We start from the raw sequence: 16,727 nt of genomic DNA, 5'->3' as shown, positions 1-16,727 counted from the left end.
CTTGAGTGACAAGTTCAATTTACCTTGGGGAAAAACAAAAGCTACTTGTGAAAACACAAAAACAGACAAACAATAACCTTAAATATTATGCAGGAGAACTAAGAGCAAGTGCTGAGTTGGTCTATTTTTCAAAGCTTGAGAACATTCCGATACTTTCAAATAATAAGTTGTTGCAAGAAGTAAAAATAAAATACTTTATCATGGTAAAAATAACTTAAGAATGAAGGTTTTTTACGAAGTAAGGTATTTTTTACCTTAATTTTTTTTTTTGTTGATCCTACAAAAATACACACTACTTTATTCTCAAGAAAGTGACTCTTCTGGCGAAAATACAAAGACTACCAAGAGTACCTGTCACAAACCAGGACAGGAAACAGGAATGAGAACCCAATCGTGTAACGTTACTCACAATTTTGGGGGAGAGGAAGAATGAGCGCACACTCGATCCAGGGATCGATGGTCGCGGAAGCAGATTGAATTCAGAACTAAGGAGTGGTCAAAATCAAACAGATCGGGCCAAAAATAAAACAGGATCACAACACAAGCAAAAACGGAGATTCACGGGACTTGGCATATCGCTCAGAGTCTCGCAGGAGTTTCGCAGACGCTCTGACACCAGGCGACTCACAAGACCGCGTTTAAATAGTCCGGCAGCAATCTGTGTCCCCTGCCCACTGCCAGAAGACAGCCGGGATGGGCTCCAGCACCCCCGCAACCCTACGGAGGATAAGCTGTGCAGATAATGAATGGATGCATTAATGTTGCCATCATCTTCTTTCATCATTCTGTTGCATAGTTAGAATTAGAATTGTCTTTATTGTTAATCATAACAACATATTGAACATTGTTTACAACAAGATTAAACGTGGCGATCTAGGATAAACACAGTATAAACAGGCAAACTTATTTACAAAGTATAACTTGAAGACTGGCCTATGTTGTATGTGCTTCGTAATAATCGTCCAATGAAAATCGTAACAACAGTGCAATGAAACATAGTGCAATAATATTTAGCAGCAACAAATTTCCCCAACAATAAGTTAATGAATAACACACAACCATTTTTCTGTACAATACCAATTTTTCAATCCAACTGGCGATATATATGATTTTCACAGTTTTGTGCACTTGTTTATAGTGGTGAAGAAACGGTCACTGAGCCCGTTAGTTCTTGTTTCAAGGGACCAGTAGCAACTACTAGAGTGTAGTATACTACTCCGTGACGCCGTATGTTATAATGCTCTCCACGTAAGTTTTTAGGAATACACCAGCAGCTTCTATTCTAGATTGTTTATCCTGAGGACTCTCAGGCAGTGAAGTGCCGTGCTTTCCTTACCACAGCTCTGGTGTCGCAGACCAGAAGAGGTCTTAGAAGATGTGCAAGCCCAGGTGTTTGAGGGAGTGGACTCTTTTTACACAGTCTCCATTGATAATTGACGAGCTGGGTCTGCTCTTGTCCTCATAAAGTCAAGTATGACACCCTTAGATTTTTTCGGTGTACGTTCCTCGTTTATTTTTCAACACCACATTTTTCGTGTCTCCACCTCCTTCCTGCATGTTGCCTCATCCCAATCGGAGATGACGGCTGACCAATGTGGTGTCGTCAGTGCACTTCACAATTGTGTTTGTGGGATGGGGCGATGAAGGGTCCAAAGTGTACAGGGGTGAACAGTAGAGTAGTCAGAACACATCATTAAGAGAAACTGGTTCACAGTGTTAGGGTGGAAGAGACGACTTGGCTAAATTCCACTGCTTGTGGAGAAAGTCCATAATCCAGCTACAGATGAAGGAGGGCCTCAGGTGAGAGAGTTTGTCCATCAGGATTTTGGGGATGAGTGTATTGAACGCAGAGTTGAAGTTCAGAAAGAGTACCATGACATAGCTACCGCCCTTCTCCAAATGGCTCAGCGCAGTACAAAGAGCAGTGTTCAATGCGTCATCAGTGGAGCGGTTTGCCCTGTAGCCAAACTCATGAAGGTCTAGTGAGGGGGTATTGATGTGCTGGAACCCTAACATTTCAAAGTGGATAGTGCATTCTTTTGATGAAATCTAACTATTTTTGGGGTGGGCATTGAACTATGTAAATGGAATTTTGGAATGTTTGATTTTTTTTCCTTTTTATTCATTTCTGGCAGTTACGGCCTACTTGGCCCGAGCGGGTGTGGCAAGACCACCATGCTGAAATGCATCGTGGGAACTCTGAGCATCTCCCATGGTACCATCAGCGTGCTGGGGAAGGCCCCAGCATTCCCAGGCCACGATGTGCCTGGAAAGATGGTGGGATACATGCCACAGGTATTCACGGGATGTGTATGTGTGTGTTTTTCAGCATTTTTTATTCCTACAAATGTAATGCAAGTTACATATTGCCTCCTGTAGGAGCTGGCCTTGTATAATGAATTCACAATCAGCAACACACTCACCTTCTATGGTCGAATCCATGGCCTGACACTGAGGGAAACTCAGGACCGCATTAATTTCCTCATTGAGTTCCTGGATCTGCCGCAGAAGGACCGTCTTGTTCGCAATCTTAGGTCAGATTTAATTTGTTTTTTAGAGTAGCTTGTTCAACACTGATCAAGTAAAAAAAAAATCATGTAAAATCATAAATACTGGTAATTTTACAAAATATATTCACCAATTTAAATTGCAATAACTAGTTCTTGTTCTATGCTTTGAAAGGAAACTTACATTCTATGGTAGAGTACCTCATAAAAACACCCTGCCCCAATTTTCTACACTCAAGGCAAAGCAAAAAAAACAGCCACAATACAACGGGAGTGAAAAAGTGCAAATAAAAGTCAGTATTGATTGGCTAATGGCCACTATATATCTGAGAATTACATAAGAGATTTGTGTTCTCCAATGAGACCCCCCAAAGTAGTTTCATTAGCACATCATGTAATATTTATGTAATGTGTCATTATAGCCATATTCATGTTTCAGCATGTTCACCACGTGTATTTTATTTATTTTTCATGCAAAAGGATGCTAAATGGAGCAAAAAATGACTTGGGTCTAAAAAAAGTCGGACAATTTATTTATCTGCTCACACGTACAGTACAGGGAAATATATTAGCTAGCCAAATTTGTTCAAGATTGCATGACAAAATAATGATAAATTAAATTAAATTAAGTAAAAATCTGCAGATACTGATTCTAATTATTTTCACGCTGTACTAAAACAAATTTTTGTTATGTTTCTAAAAACTAGATTAAAATATAACAAACTTGAAAAATTGGTTAGTTTTTTTTTTCCCCTAACCTTTTCACCTCTAGAATGACCTACTAGATTGCTTGTGGAAGATTGCTTTTCTCTGCAGTGTTTCCGGGGTAATCTACCTGACTGACTTTAAAAGATGGTGTTGGTATTCAATGTCATTCTGGACTGGGAAAGTGGGATGTAATTCTGTGGAAAAAAATAAAACTAATTTTTTTCACATCGAGGGTAATCTACCTGTCTAGCTGTGAAAGATGGTGGTCATATCAAAACTCCTAACCATACAAACAAACAAAATGAAATATATATACATATAGATCCCAAACGAGAACATTATCACCACCCTCACTTTGCTCTCGGGTGGTAATGAATGAATGAATTAATTTTATCCATGATTTCATGTGTCTGTACTGGTCTTGTAGTGGTGGTCAAAAGCGAAGAGTCTCACTGGCGGCGGCGCTTCTACAGAATCCCGAGCTGCTCATCCTTGATGAACCCACAGTGGGTGTGGACCCAGTTCTCAGGGCCAAGTGTGTACAAATATTTTTGTTTGCACTCTGCTCTACATTCTAAGTGCCACTCATACTCATCTGTCTTTAATTGTTGTACTCCGAGCTACTTATGTAAAGTAGACGCCTGTAGCAGAAATGGAGACGTGTGTGAGCTTTGTCCACTTAGACAGCCTTTAGTTCTGAACCCTAAAGAAAAAGAAACATGAAACCAGACATGTTTCCCCCAGCTTGAAATGGATCACTGTTTGGCTTCTACTTGAAATATTGATCAGTGATTGTGCATCACTGGAGTAAGACGTGGAGCATTGTCAGTGCTCTTCAGTGATGTGCAGTGAGGTTTGTGTCTGGTGAGGCACAGTCATATTTACAAATATATGAACCTACATCTTTGGCAGAGAAATACAGCAAAATATAAACTGTAGCCTAGAAACAGAAAACGTTTTATTGGCTTATAAATTAAGTCTATACGCTGGTTTCCTAAATTGCTGTGAGCTCGCTAATACTACGACCATTTCTATTGTTTAGGGCTAAAGTGTGCTCCAAATCAGAATCATTGGTCTCACTATCGTCCTCTGGCATTAGGCAAGAGAATTGCATGCATCACTATGCATCCGCAGCACCTCAGCACCTCAGCACAGTAATATATTAGACACTACTACTTTTTTAAGAAAAAGATCAGTGGATAGGTAATCCTCTATTCTGAGAAAAAGTCCATGCAACGAGAAAAAAAAATACTGAAAAGCTTGCTTATAGGATCTCTATCTCAAGTCTTTGATCCTGAGGTGTGCGCCAGACCAAAATCCTTGGTCTCACAATCGCCCTCTGCTCTGAGGCAAGGGAATCGCATGCCTCACTATGCTTCTTCAAACGCTCAGCGTGGTAATATGTTACAAACGGCTCCATTTAAAAAAATGTATCAACAAATGGGAAATCCTATATTAACAAAAAGGTCTAGGTAACAAGAAAAAATATACTGGACAGCTTGACTTACGTTTAGCTTGCTAATACTATCACTAATTCCTTTGTTTGGGGCTGACGTGTGCACCAAATCAGAATCCTTGGTCTCACTATCACCCTCTGCCATGGTAAATGGTAAATGGTCTGCACTTATATAGTGCTTTTCAAGTCAATGAAGACCTCCCAAAGCGCTTTACAATCTGCTTCACACTTACCCATTCACACAAACACACACACCAATAGCGGCCATGCAGCCATGCAAGGCGCCAACCTGCTTATTGAGGGCATTAGGGATTCAGTGTCTTGCCCAAGGACACTTCGACATATAACACGGAGTAGCCTGCGATCTCTTGATCCGAAGACGAGCGCTCTACCTCCTGAGCTAATGACTCTTTCATGCTGATTACCGTAAATTCTGCACTACAAAGCGCACCGGGTAATAAGGCGCATCCCCCAAAAATAGTTTTTTGTCCTATATTTTCCATACATAAGCCGCACCGGACTATAAGGCGCTACAGTAGTAACGTCAACAAAACAGTCAGATAGTTCAGACAAACTTATTAACCCCTAAGCTCGCAAATAAGCAGATAAGTGTCTCAGACACATACTGACACGCTGTCGGTACAATGTCACCAATCACTCAAATGCATCATTCCACATATCATTAGGAAGGTTAAACACTTATCTTTACTGGGAATTTAGTATCGAGCAGCACCAATTAAATACACGGTGTTACAGTCAAAGATAAGTGTTCAAGAAATGCCAACCATTTCTTAGTTTCTTTTTTCTTTTTCGCTGGCAACTGTGTGGACAGCAAAGTAGGAATTTCATTGTGCAAGGAAACAATACGCAACCATGGTCCTCTTACATCCGTGAGTGTAGTAAATCCAACCGTATCAAACATTTACATACTCCAAAACACGCAATAATGCAAATAAAAGAAACAATCCGCCGAGAAGCATCTCTGCATTGATGGACAATGCTTTTTGCTAGCTGTCTGTTTAGCCCCATACAAATACAGACTAGTAAAAATGTTTTCTCCAGACCGTAGAGCAACCTTACTTACGATTCACATCTTTTTGACCATTTGCAGGCTTTGTTTATGCCGTTTTAGCATGAGCCTGTAAATACTAAAAAGGACCCGCCTCCTTCACCTCCGAATAACTAGCCAATAGTGACCGATTCAAAGGATGATTGAAACATTGGTCAACAAATGAAACACCGGAATATATATCCCAGCATACACCGGGGACTACTTCTCCTACGGGGGGAAATCTAGTCGGCGGCTGCTCGCCTTATTTGCGAGACTTTGCGACTCAATATTGATCCATACATAAGGTGCACCGTATTATAAGGCGCATGGTCAGCTTTTGAAAGAAATAAAGGCTTTTAGGTGCGCCTTATAGTGCGTAAAACTTGGTATATTCATGATAATAATGTAAAAATTCAGCAATTTACAAAAATAAAATCCTCAAACAGTGAAGTTAAACACGAATTTCCTTTAAATCTGAATCGATAAAATAATTTAATGTACTTCTAATTCTATATTTCCATGATGACAGTCGAGGCTGAGCCTAACCTGCCTCACCTGACTGCACGCCTCTGCTATTCTTTTACAATGTCAACTACAAAATTATTTTGCTTCTTACTTCTGATGTTTTTGTTCTTTTGTAGGATTTGGCAGCATCTGGTGGACATCGTGAAAACGGGCAAAGTGTCGGTCATCATCACTACACATTACATTGAAGAGGCCAGACAAGCCAATGTGGTGAGAAAATAAGAGTCCTGTTTAATAACAAAAAGGAGTTTCACTAAAACTAAAGTTTGGATGTACAATAAGTTCCTGAGACTAGAGGTGTGCGATACTGGGAATTTAGTATCGAGCTGCACCGATTAAATACATGGTAGTATCGAGCATTATTTTCTGCTTGGAAATGTCATAAACAATGAATAGTTGAACATCCTTGGGTTAGTTTATATTTAAAATATATTTAATATATTTTCATATATTCAAAAAACAGAAATATCCCATTTACAACTGTTTCAGAACAAAAGCCAATAGAGTAAAAAAAGAAAAGCGGCACTGTAGCAAAAATAAAAATATTACAATGTCAACATGTCAACTATACCTGTTATTGCGCAATATTTTAAAAATGAAGTTAGAAAGTGCAAATAGTGTAAACAATACAATCTAAAAACCTTCACTGATATAAAAAATAAAATACAATTCTGCTACAACAATTGTTACAGAGAGTCAAGAGAGTTAAACCAAAAAGCTATGTAACCAACAAGACATTTTGCTAAGTTGCAATAGGGTATGACAGATTTACAGTTATTTGTTCAGAAATAGTAACACGTTGACAATTTGTGTTGCAGCTTGTTGCTTTCTGGAGGGTGAGCCTTTTTCATGTGTGCAGTACATTAGCCAAAGTAGTGAACCACATCAATGACACTTGGTATTGTCGTTTTCTGTTGTCTAACAACAAGTCCACATCGCACTGTACTTCCACTTCATATTTAGCTTCTGAAAAGCGTTCCTAACTAGATTTAGCCCTCTCTTCTGCCTTGCATGTGGGATGCAGCAGCAGGGCAGGTGTTAGAAGTGTGCCTGTCAGGCACACAAAAATGCCAAAACTTAGAGAGTCAGCGAGGGCGCTGAGTGAAAGAGAGGACTGCGATATTTACAAATAGAAGTGGCGCTTTGAGAGAATTATGGAGGGGTGAAGTATCGATCACAGGACAATCGTATCGATCTGATCGAAGTACTAACTCAGTATCGGTAGTTGCATCGATCACCCCACCCCTATATGATAGCATGACAACACGTCTGGTTCTGTATTAACTAGCTTAAAGACCTGCAGCTTTCCTGACTAATTCCTTTGTGGCCCACTTAATCCCTCAAAATCTGAATCATTTGCGGTCATATGTTTTCTCTTGATATTAATCCAGCAAACGCCCACTGTTAAGCTTTCTGTATAAAATCCATAGCCAAGTCAATGAGTCCTTGAGTTTGGTTTGTTTGGTGTAGAAAGATTACCTGAGGTATAAAACAAATTAATTCAGTAATCGCTTTGGGTTGTTGAAGGTCGGCTTTTTTGTATGCAATCAATATAATACACAAATAATGTTTAAATTAAATGGGTTTATTCTCTGTTTGATATTGGACACATGCAAAGTACGTTTCGTCAGTTTCATATATATATTGACTTATTCTACACTGTTTGTTGTTTTGACTAGTACAGCATTGTCGCTATCAGCTAATCATGTTGCTGATTTTTGCTTTTGATAACCTTGAAGATAAAAAGAGATAGCTCAGTGGAGAACAGGGATAGGGAATTCCTTGTCAGAAGGCTTCTTTCCCTGTCCTCCCCTCAAATTCAAAATGATTTGATGCCCACTCTCCTCATTTAGACTAAGTTTAAACTTTATCATCTGTCAATGATTGTAATGAGAATAATACAAAGAACAATATTACACTTTGCATCAGTAGAAATGGTGCAAAGCATTACAGTTATACAATATTTAAAATGAAGATTAGCATATATAAAACACACACACATAAACACACACATACTAAAATCATGTGTAAAAAAACTGCTTTAGGTGACTCATTGCGAACAAAGGGGGCACGAGTTCTCTGGTCAAACCAGTCATGCGGCCGGGATTCATTTTGTAATTTAAAGAAAGAGGCCACAACAAGCTTGCAGACGAGTGCTTTGCATTTGACTCACTTTGGTTGCCCAGAAGCTAACATTGCTGTTTATACTGCTGACCAATAAAGGAAGAATGTACTTCATATCAAAGTTAAATACTTTTTTTATTTTTTTCAAATGCACAAAGTTTAATCTTAGACTGCTACCTACTAATTTAGTAAACAATCTGCTCTACAAAGTTTGCTATGATGATTTATTAACTCACTCAGTTCCCCAAAAGAGAAATAAATATTATCAAGAAAGAAGTTGAAAGAGGAAAACGTCTGTTAAATTATAATATCAAATAATTTATCAAATAATTCCTTTAAGGTGCCTTGTGTTTCGGGATATTCTCTTTAAATTGTAAACTGAAGCATTTATTTTAAAGTGGAAGTCTAATCCAGCTACAAAACACTGCATATCGAATAGGAATGTGGAGTATGAGTGACAAACAGAAAAAATAAATTGCAATTGGATTAATGGTCTATATATTGTCATTAGACAATAGTGCAACAAAATTTAGAGGGCTTCTCCTAACATCAGGGATCTTCTGGTTAAGCGAGGTCTCTGTGATGATTAAAATACAAGAATCACAAATGTAGCGGCTTCCCACGAGTTGTAGCTCCGGGTCATCTGTTTCATGGGTAATGAATCTGTTGTTGGTGTTATACAGGCTCGGCAAGGCTGGCTTAAGATAGTTGTTATGAAGCTTAGCCGTAGCAGTAGGCTGAACCTGCAGCCCAGCTATTGCTTTCTCTCCTGACGTTGCCTCAGTCTCTTTTTGTACCCAATAATAATCCATAGAGCATCTTGTGATGATCAGTATTTCTTTGTAATCTTCTGACTTTTCTCAGAATCCAATTTAATTCATTTAATCAAATGAAATCAGATGTACTTGTAGAAGCACTTTACAGGCAGTAAATTGCCACTCAGCGTGCTATAAAAAGCATTCAGCATACAACATGACAGTAGAATTCCTGCTCCCTTCCCGGTCCAACAAACCGAAACATTTCATACACAGACACGTGCAATTGTTGAAATACAATAAAAACAAGAGAAATAGTAATCGAAATAAAATTTGATTATGGCAAGGCACAGACTAACAATGTGAGGAAAGGGACGTGAGGGAGGCTTATCCACACAAATAGGGATGGAGGTACAAAATATAAACATGTGAGTGAGTGTCTTACAGTCAAAGATAAGGAGTTAAAAATATCAAGAAAAAAAATAAAAGATCACTTTTCTTAATGCATCAAGCTGCTGAAATACTAGATGTCTGCTTCACAGTTTGTTTTGGTCGCCAAATTGACTTATGAGCCAGCTGTTTGACTGACAGCACACACCAGATTATCACAGTTGCGCGCACAGATATTCACACCCAACAAACACGCACACACAAAGCCCTCCCCCACATGTCCCCCTGATAGCATTTGCTGTATGCTCTCAGTAGCAGAACACAATGCGCCATACGCTGATATCAACGACAATAACAACAATTTAATTCAAAATTTGCAAAGTATGGAAACCGCAAAAAGTAAACTGCAATACATTGAGGGATTACTGTATTGTGTAGTGCAACCTAAAACCGGTGCCACAATGCACAGGGAAGGATACAAACTACAGAGATATCACCACGTTGCATTGGCTATATCTGTATTATATTCCTTTTACTTTATTATTGTTTTATTTTCAACACAAGGATACTGCTGGAAGTGTGAATTTCCCTACGGGGTTGAATAAAGTATCTATCTATCTATCTATCTATCTATCTATCTATCTATCTATCTATCTATCTATCTATCTATCTATCTATCTATCTATCTATCTATCTATCTATCTATCTATCTATCTATCTATATCTATCTATCTATCTATCTATCTATCTATCTATCTATCTATCTATCTATCTATCTATCTATCTATCTATATCTATCTATCTATCTATCTATCTATCTATCTATCTATCTATCTATCTATCTATCTATCTATCTATCTATCTATCTATCTATCTATCTATCTATCTATCTATCTATCTATCTATCTATCTATCTATCTATCTATCTATCTATCTATTGCTTGCCATTTTTTTGCCCAATCTTTCAAGAGGTTTTTGTTTATTGAGGGGGCATGATGGCAAACAATCATGTCAGCTCCCTTGGGTGAACAAATAGATAAATGAAACCGGTTTTGAGAATTTTCTTTTCTTTGATATTTTCAAGATATTTGGCTCAAAAAAAGTCTGTGAAACACTGTGATAGCCAATCTACAGAAATTTCCACTGTGATTTAACTTTTAACTAATAAATTCTAGAGAAAATGTATTGTTTTGGCAATATGCGTACTGTAATATTATTGCCCAAACGAAATGTTTGACGGAATGTTTTTCTTATTTATGGACAGGTGGGCCTGATGAGGAACGGCTGCTTGTTGGCTGAAGGAACTCCAGAAGCAGTCATGAAGATGCAAAGCTCAACTGTATGTTTGACTAAGGGTGCATAGCGTGATTGAGTAACCATTGTTGACGGTATTTGTGCCACATTGTGAAAATCAACATTGATACATTTCAACAACAGTAAGGGATTATTGTTCAATACGTGCAGTGGTAATACCTTTGTATTGATCCACTGTAGACTCTGGAGCATGCCTTCCTGCAACTTTGTGAGAACTCAGACCAGATGTGTTTGAAGGGGGACTCTGGTTCCCGAGACGAAGTGTTGGGGAACAGCCAATCGTTTGAAAGTGGGCGGGACGAGAGCCGGCCCATTCTTGCCAATCTGCCAAAGACCAATGTTGAAGTTGTCAAACATACAGGTGGAAGTATCATTATTGTTGTTGTTTGTGCAAAGAGAATCAAATTTCTTTCATGGGAGAGGTGGGGTAATTAAGTGATGTGCACCATTTCAACTGTGTCTAATTAGCCAAATTCCGGACTACAAGCTGCTACTTTTTTTCCTACATTTTAAACTCTTTACCTTTATACACGGAGTATTTTTCCACCAACTCTGAAAAAACTGCATCTGCCTAATTTGCCAAAAGAGTGTGGCTGTTTTCAAAGAATATAGTATCAAGAGGCACTTCAAGACGAAACACGCTGACTACAAAAAGCTTGTGCTTTAAAAAAAATCCTCACCTGTAATATCAATCTGTGTAAATAGCTGAGGAATACTTCAGAAAATAGTGAGGATATAATAACTCATATTGAAAGCACTGCGGCGACATCTAGAAATTGTTTTCTAAGTGAAATTAGTCCATGTTTTGGTCAAAGTTATTTATATAATACATAACAGGAGCAAAACAGTAGCTACGTTATTCAATATTTACAACATACTCACAATATTTAAACTTTTGCACCCACAGATAAAGTCCTCAATTCAGAATCCTTGAAAATGCTCATATTTTAATGTTGTGTTTTCAAGTTCAGGAAATTGCTTGAATTTCAGGTGAGGTGGTTAGAAATTATTTAAATTGTTGCCATAGCCACGTTTTTGGCAGTCAGACTCTAAAGTCCACACAATAAAGTAAGAAAACATTTTTAAAATGAAAATGACGCTGATACGCCTGCTCTGGTGGCTTGTCATTTTAGCCTTGTCCTCTGACGCATCACCGCCCTCTACTGGTCTCATTGAAAAGGACAGCTCTATTTAGAAAAACTGATCTTTTGCCTCGGCTCACTCAGATTTTGATTTTGTTTTTATATATTACCCATAATAATAAACCTTTATGCACCCAAAAAATTGTAAATTGTAATTTCATATATTTTGCAGGGGATTCCTGAAAAACACATGAAATATAAATTGAAATATTGACAGGTTAACAAAAATGTTAATAATACAAAATATTTTAGCTTTTTACAAACTGAACAGATTTAAAGTTAAACAACAACACAACATCCCTGAAAATGCAAAACAATAGAATATAAATTAAAAACATTAAGTGTGTGTGTGAATGGGTAATTGTGAAGCACATTGTAAAGCGCTTTGGGAGGTCTTCACTGACTTGAAAAGTGCTGTATAAATGCAGACCATTTACCATTTGACTCTTCAGTGCTATAAATAAATGATAAAACGGAAAAACATTTACCTGTTTCCAATTCTATTTTCACTAATTTAGACACATACCCTCTGAAACACACAAAAAATATGAATCCAAATAAGTAAAACCCAAAAGCAAAAGATTAGCAGCCTCTAAGATGGCAAGCTTGAATCCACTCTGCTTTGGAAAAATCAATATCATTAAAATGAGTCCAAATTTGGCTCATTTTTCTGCCTTTTATAGATACAGTGCTTTTTCTTTTTTTTTGTCGTACTCAACTCCATTATTCGTATTGAAGCTGCGCGTGTATTGTTGAAGCAGAACGTCAGTTTATAGCAGCCCGTTGACAAAAAAATATTGTAGTTTGTAGATAGGAACATCTCAAAATACCAAGTATGTACTAGCAGCAAGATAGCAACTTTATTTTAGTTATCAAGAAGGTACTGAAAATTTTGAAAAATTGGCCTTGAATGTGCTTAAAAAAATGCTTGAATTTGGCCATTAAAAAGTGTACGAACCTTGAACAAAGTAACTAGTATGTCTAAGTAATTACTGTTTTTTAGTAACACACCTGACACTGACCCTCACAACTCCTTATTTGTGAATGATTCTCATTTTATAGTGGACTGGAAAGTTCGCGTTCGACACGTGATTCCCAAGTGGAGGAACATCAGCGCCCTCACCATCAAAACTCTTCTCAGGATGAAGAGGATGCCAGGGTACGTTCACCACCTCTTAAAAAGATTGAACATTTGTCAACATTTCTGACGATGGTTGTCTTTGCAGGGCATTGTGCTTCCAGTTCCTGCTGCCTGTTATTCAGATAACACTCATCTGTTTTTGCGTCGGTGGAGATCCGAAAGGGATACGAGTTGCCGTGGTCAACAACGAGACCTCCCCGCTTGCCTTTAGTCACTCAATTCTCTCGTTTTTGGACAGCGACATTGTGGAACAGGTAAAAAGTTGCATGTATTTTTTATTTTCAAAATAATACCTATTGGACTATAAATTATTGAAATCTTTAGAACGTCAGCTTCACCACAGTTAAAATGTTATGAGATAAAAATGTGTTGAATGAAAACAAATACAACCATGTAGGATCGAGGTTCGTATTAGAGGGTGGGTGATTATGAGATTTTTGGTATTGACTTGATCCAAGTAAAATCGATCAAAACAAGTCCAATACCGATACTATTTGCTTACAAATGTCATAATCATTACATAATTGAACCCTACCCCAGTGTCTGAAACTCATGACAAAATGTTACAGAACAGCGTCGTCTGCTGCAAGCCATGTGAACTCCTCTTTCCACGATTCTTTTTAATGTACGTTTACGTTTTGTAGCGTCATAAATTTTGTTAACTTCTTTCGAATATTTCTTCTGGGGCTGAGGTTTTGGCTTGATTCCTAACCATTTATCCATTTTTCTTGTGTTCTCTGTGCGTCTAAATGATATGCAAGTGAGCGACCTTATAACGCTCAGGAAAGTCCGGAAGCACGAAGTTATTCGATGCAGTCTTCTGATTGGCTGCAGAGTATGCAAATTGCCAAACGAACTGAAATTTCCAAACCGAACGAAGATTTCGAAATCGGAAAAAAACAAACGTTTGATTCAAAAAAAAAAAAATTCGGTTTTTTTTTTTCTTGAAAAAGTTGTCGGCCACCTGGGCGGAGGTGTCCGGGCAAACGTTATTTCAGAAACTGCCTACCCCCATTATGTTAGTCTATAAAAAATATCTATTCCAACTGTTTCAGAACAAAAGTCAAGAAAGTAAAACCCAAAAAGCAACAATGTAACGAAAATACAACTACTTGTATAAGATTACAACTAGAGAACTAAAATACCTGCCTTCCATTGCACAATTTCTTGAAAAAAAAAGAAGTAATGCAAACGAAACATGCTGACTACAGAACACTAACTGGAAAAGAAAGCTGTGAAAAGGTGAAGCAACTTGAAGCTCTGTTACCCGTACTGCAGCGCTTTTTCACGAGACCCCGCGAGTCAAATGAAAATGCTACAAATATATTGTTTATTATTGAATGAATGATGAGTAAAATAAACAATGTTTTCCCAGACAAATTTTTTGTTTATTTTATAATGGTCTGTGATTTTGTTCCATATTTTCAAAAAAGTCTGCCACTTGGAATAAATATATTTATTCATTCATTTTCTTTACCTGTTTATTTGTAAGCTTAGGGTGACGTGGTCTGCTGGAGCATATCCTAACATTCTTTGAGCGAAGGCTCCCTTGGGTCACATAGAGACAGACAACCATTCCTCATCAAATTCAACCCCCCAAGGACAATTACTAGTGTCCAATTAGGTTCTCATGCATGTTTTGGGTGTGAGTGTTAATGTTAATGGTTCAAAAAATTCCAGGCTGAATAGTCGGCCCTCACATGTTTTCAGTTTACCAAATCTGGCCTGTTTTCTGAAAGTATTTACACCCCTGCCTTACACAACACAGCAGAATCCACAAAATAATACAATCTGTCCCTTTAACGCTTCTACAACTACGAATATAATATTTTTGTTCCATCTTTTCTTATTTTTATTGTTTCCTGTTTTCCATGACATACTCTTTTTAGGAGGCAGGTACCTAAAACAGACTGTCTTCTTCATAGCATTATTTTCATCCCTCAACAAAAAGAAAAACAAGCAAAATATCAACTTCTTTATCGTGTGCTTTAGTCAAATCCTGAACATTGCATCAGCATCTTCTATGGCCTTGTGTTAGTAATTTCAGTGGCTTACGAACGCCTTTATCTTCACTACCCACCATTCTAAAATGAGCTCCTTACTTACATGATAAGATCATAATCTTACAGATGAGATCTTTGACACCAGCGACTAAAATAGACCAACCCAAAATAACAAGTATCAAATTGTGCATATGGTATGCATCATTAGATAAGGTCTCAGTGTCTTTGTGGCACATTACCAAAACTATGTTTACATAGGTTGACACTGTTTTGCTGTGTCAACAGCACCATTTACTGCATTTAAAATGTAATTGCATGCAGTTTCAATAAATGACACTGCATGACAATGCGATTTTATTTAGAAACATTAGCTGCTGCAACAATTTTGGGCTGATGCTACTAAGCTGTTAGAAAATGATTTCTTCGGTTTTGGAGAATACTCGTTCACATGGCACTAACAAAGATGGTGTCAACATGGCGCATATTAAAAGTTAAATGTGAGTGTGTATGAGTCTGGGTAAATTGAACCTTTTTGGGTAAAATGCAACACGGGTAAATTGAACCTTTTTGGGTAAAATGCAACACAAGTAAGGTGCCAATCCTCCTAGCAGACCTACTAGTTTTTTCAGGTTGGAAGGTCGATGTTAGTAGAGAGCCATTTTCGGGTCTCTACAGAGATGCTCAATTGCATTTAGGTCATTTAGGTTCTGGGTGGACTAGGCAATATCAGTCCCAGGGTTGTTCGGAAACCGCTCCTTTTGTTAATTTATTCAATGTCCTGTTGAAAGCTGGTTTCGTACAGGTGCCTAAAATCCCTCAAAACGCTTAAATTTTAATGTTGTGTTTTTTAAAGGTCACGATACTGCTTAAATTTTCTATGAAGTGTTTGAAAATGCTTGATATTGTTGCCTATGACATGTTTATTGGCAGTCTCACTCTGTAAACAACACATTTGATAAGGAGAAAATTAAAAATGACGCTGAAACGCCTGCTCTGGTGGCTTGTCATCAAGGTGTTAGCTCTGTTTAGAAAACCGACTCTTTTGGGTCGACTCCTAAAATGGGGCCAAATTTGACAAAAGTTTCTGTTTTCATACATACAGAAATTTATTTTTGTCCTATGTATTGAACAACATTATTACCCAACACAAATAGTGACCTTTCCATGTTTGTAAACAACTGTGATGTAACCAAGCTGCGCAAGCATGGTTGAAGCAGAATAGCACAATTCATGTCAGTTTATAGCAGCCCACTAACAAAAAATATTTGTAAAACAATGCTAGGAACATCTATGAATAGCACAAATTATGTGGTAGCAGCAATATAGCGACTCTATTTTAGTCTTCATAGTCAACAAAAAAGCATTCTTTTGATTGGCGCTGGATTTCTTCCTTTACAGGTACTGAAAACATTAAATAATTGACCTTGAAAGTGCTTGATTTTGGCCATGGAAAAGGTGTACAAACCTTGTGAAAGCTAAACTGAGGTCTTCCGCCCTTTGGAGAACATTTTCGCTCAGGATATCTCCCAAAAAGGCTTTATTCATCTTTCCTCTAATTGCAACCAGTCGTTTCGTCCCTGCAGCTTAAAAACACCCCAACAGCATGATTTT

General features: G+C 37.8%; 1 protein-coding gene and 1 long non-coding RNA gene across 2 annotated transcripts in view; one reads left to right on the top strand and one right to left on the bottom strand.

Annotated features, from left to right (window-relative positions):
* abch1 (ATP-binding cassette, sub-family H, member 1) overlaps nt 1-16,727 on the top strand; it is a 45,695-nt gene that overhangs the window by 13,154 nt on the left and 15,814 nt on the right. The window contains exons 3-10 of the mRNA XM_088350646.1: nt 2,136-2,295; nt 2,380-2,534; nt 3,643-3,750; nt 6,364-6,457; nt 10,781-10,855; nt 11,011-11,191; nt 13,035-13,131; nt 13,199-13,367. Coding sequence (XP_088206772.1) covers nt 2,136-2,295; nt 2,380-2,534; nt 3,643-3,750; nt 6,364-6,457; nt 10,781-10,855; nt 11,011-11,191; nt 13,035-13,131; nt 13,199-13,367 — 1,039 coding nt within the window. The remainder of the gene's footprint in view (nt 1-2,135; nt 2,296-2,379; nt 2,535-3,642; nt 3,751-6,363; nt 6,458-10,780; nt 10,856-11,010; nt 11,192-13,034; nt 13,132-13,198; nt 13,368-16,727) is intronic.
* LOC148353565 (uncharacterized) overlaps nt 11,013-16,727 on the bottom strand; it is a 31,126-nt gene continuing 25,411 nt past the window's right edge. The window contains exon 3 of the long non-coding RNA XR_015852387.1: nt 11,013-11,154. This is a non-coding gene — a long non-coding RNA (uncharacterized LOC148353565). The remainder of the gene's footprint in view (nt 11,155-16,727) is intronic.

This window comes from Urocampus carinirostris, chromosome 13 (assembly GCF_059441175.1).
Source record: "Urocampus carinirostris isolate Australia breed hairy pipefish chromosome 13, RoL_Ucar_1.0, whole genome shotgun sequence".
NCBI lineage: Eukaryota > Metazoa > Chordata > Actinopteri > Syngnathiformes > Syngnathidae > Urocampus > Urocampus carinirostris.
This window is presented reverse-complemented; position numbering and strand designations above follow the sequence as displayed.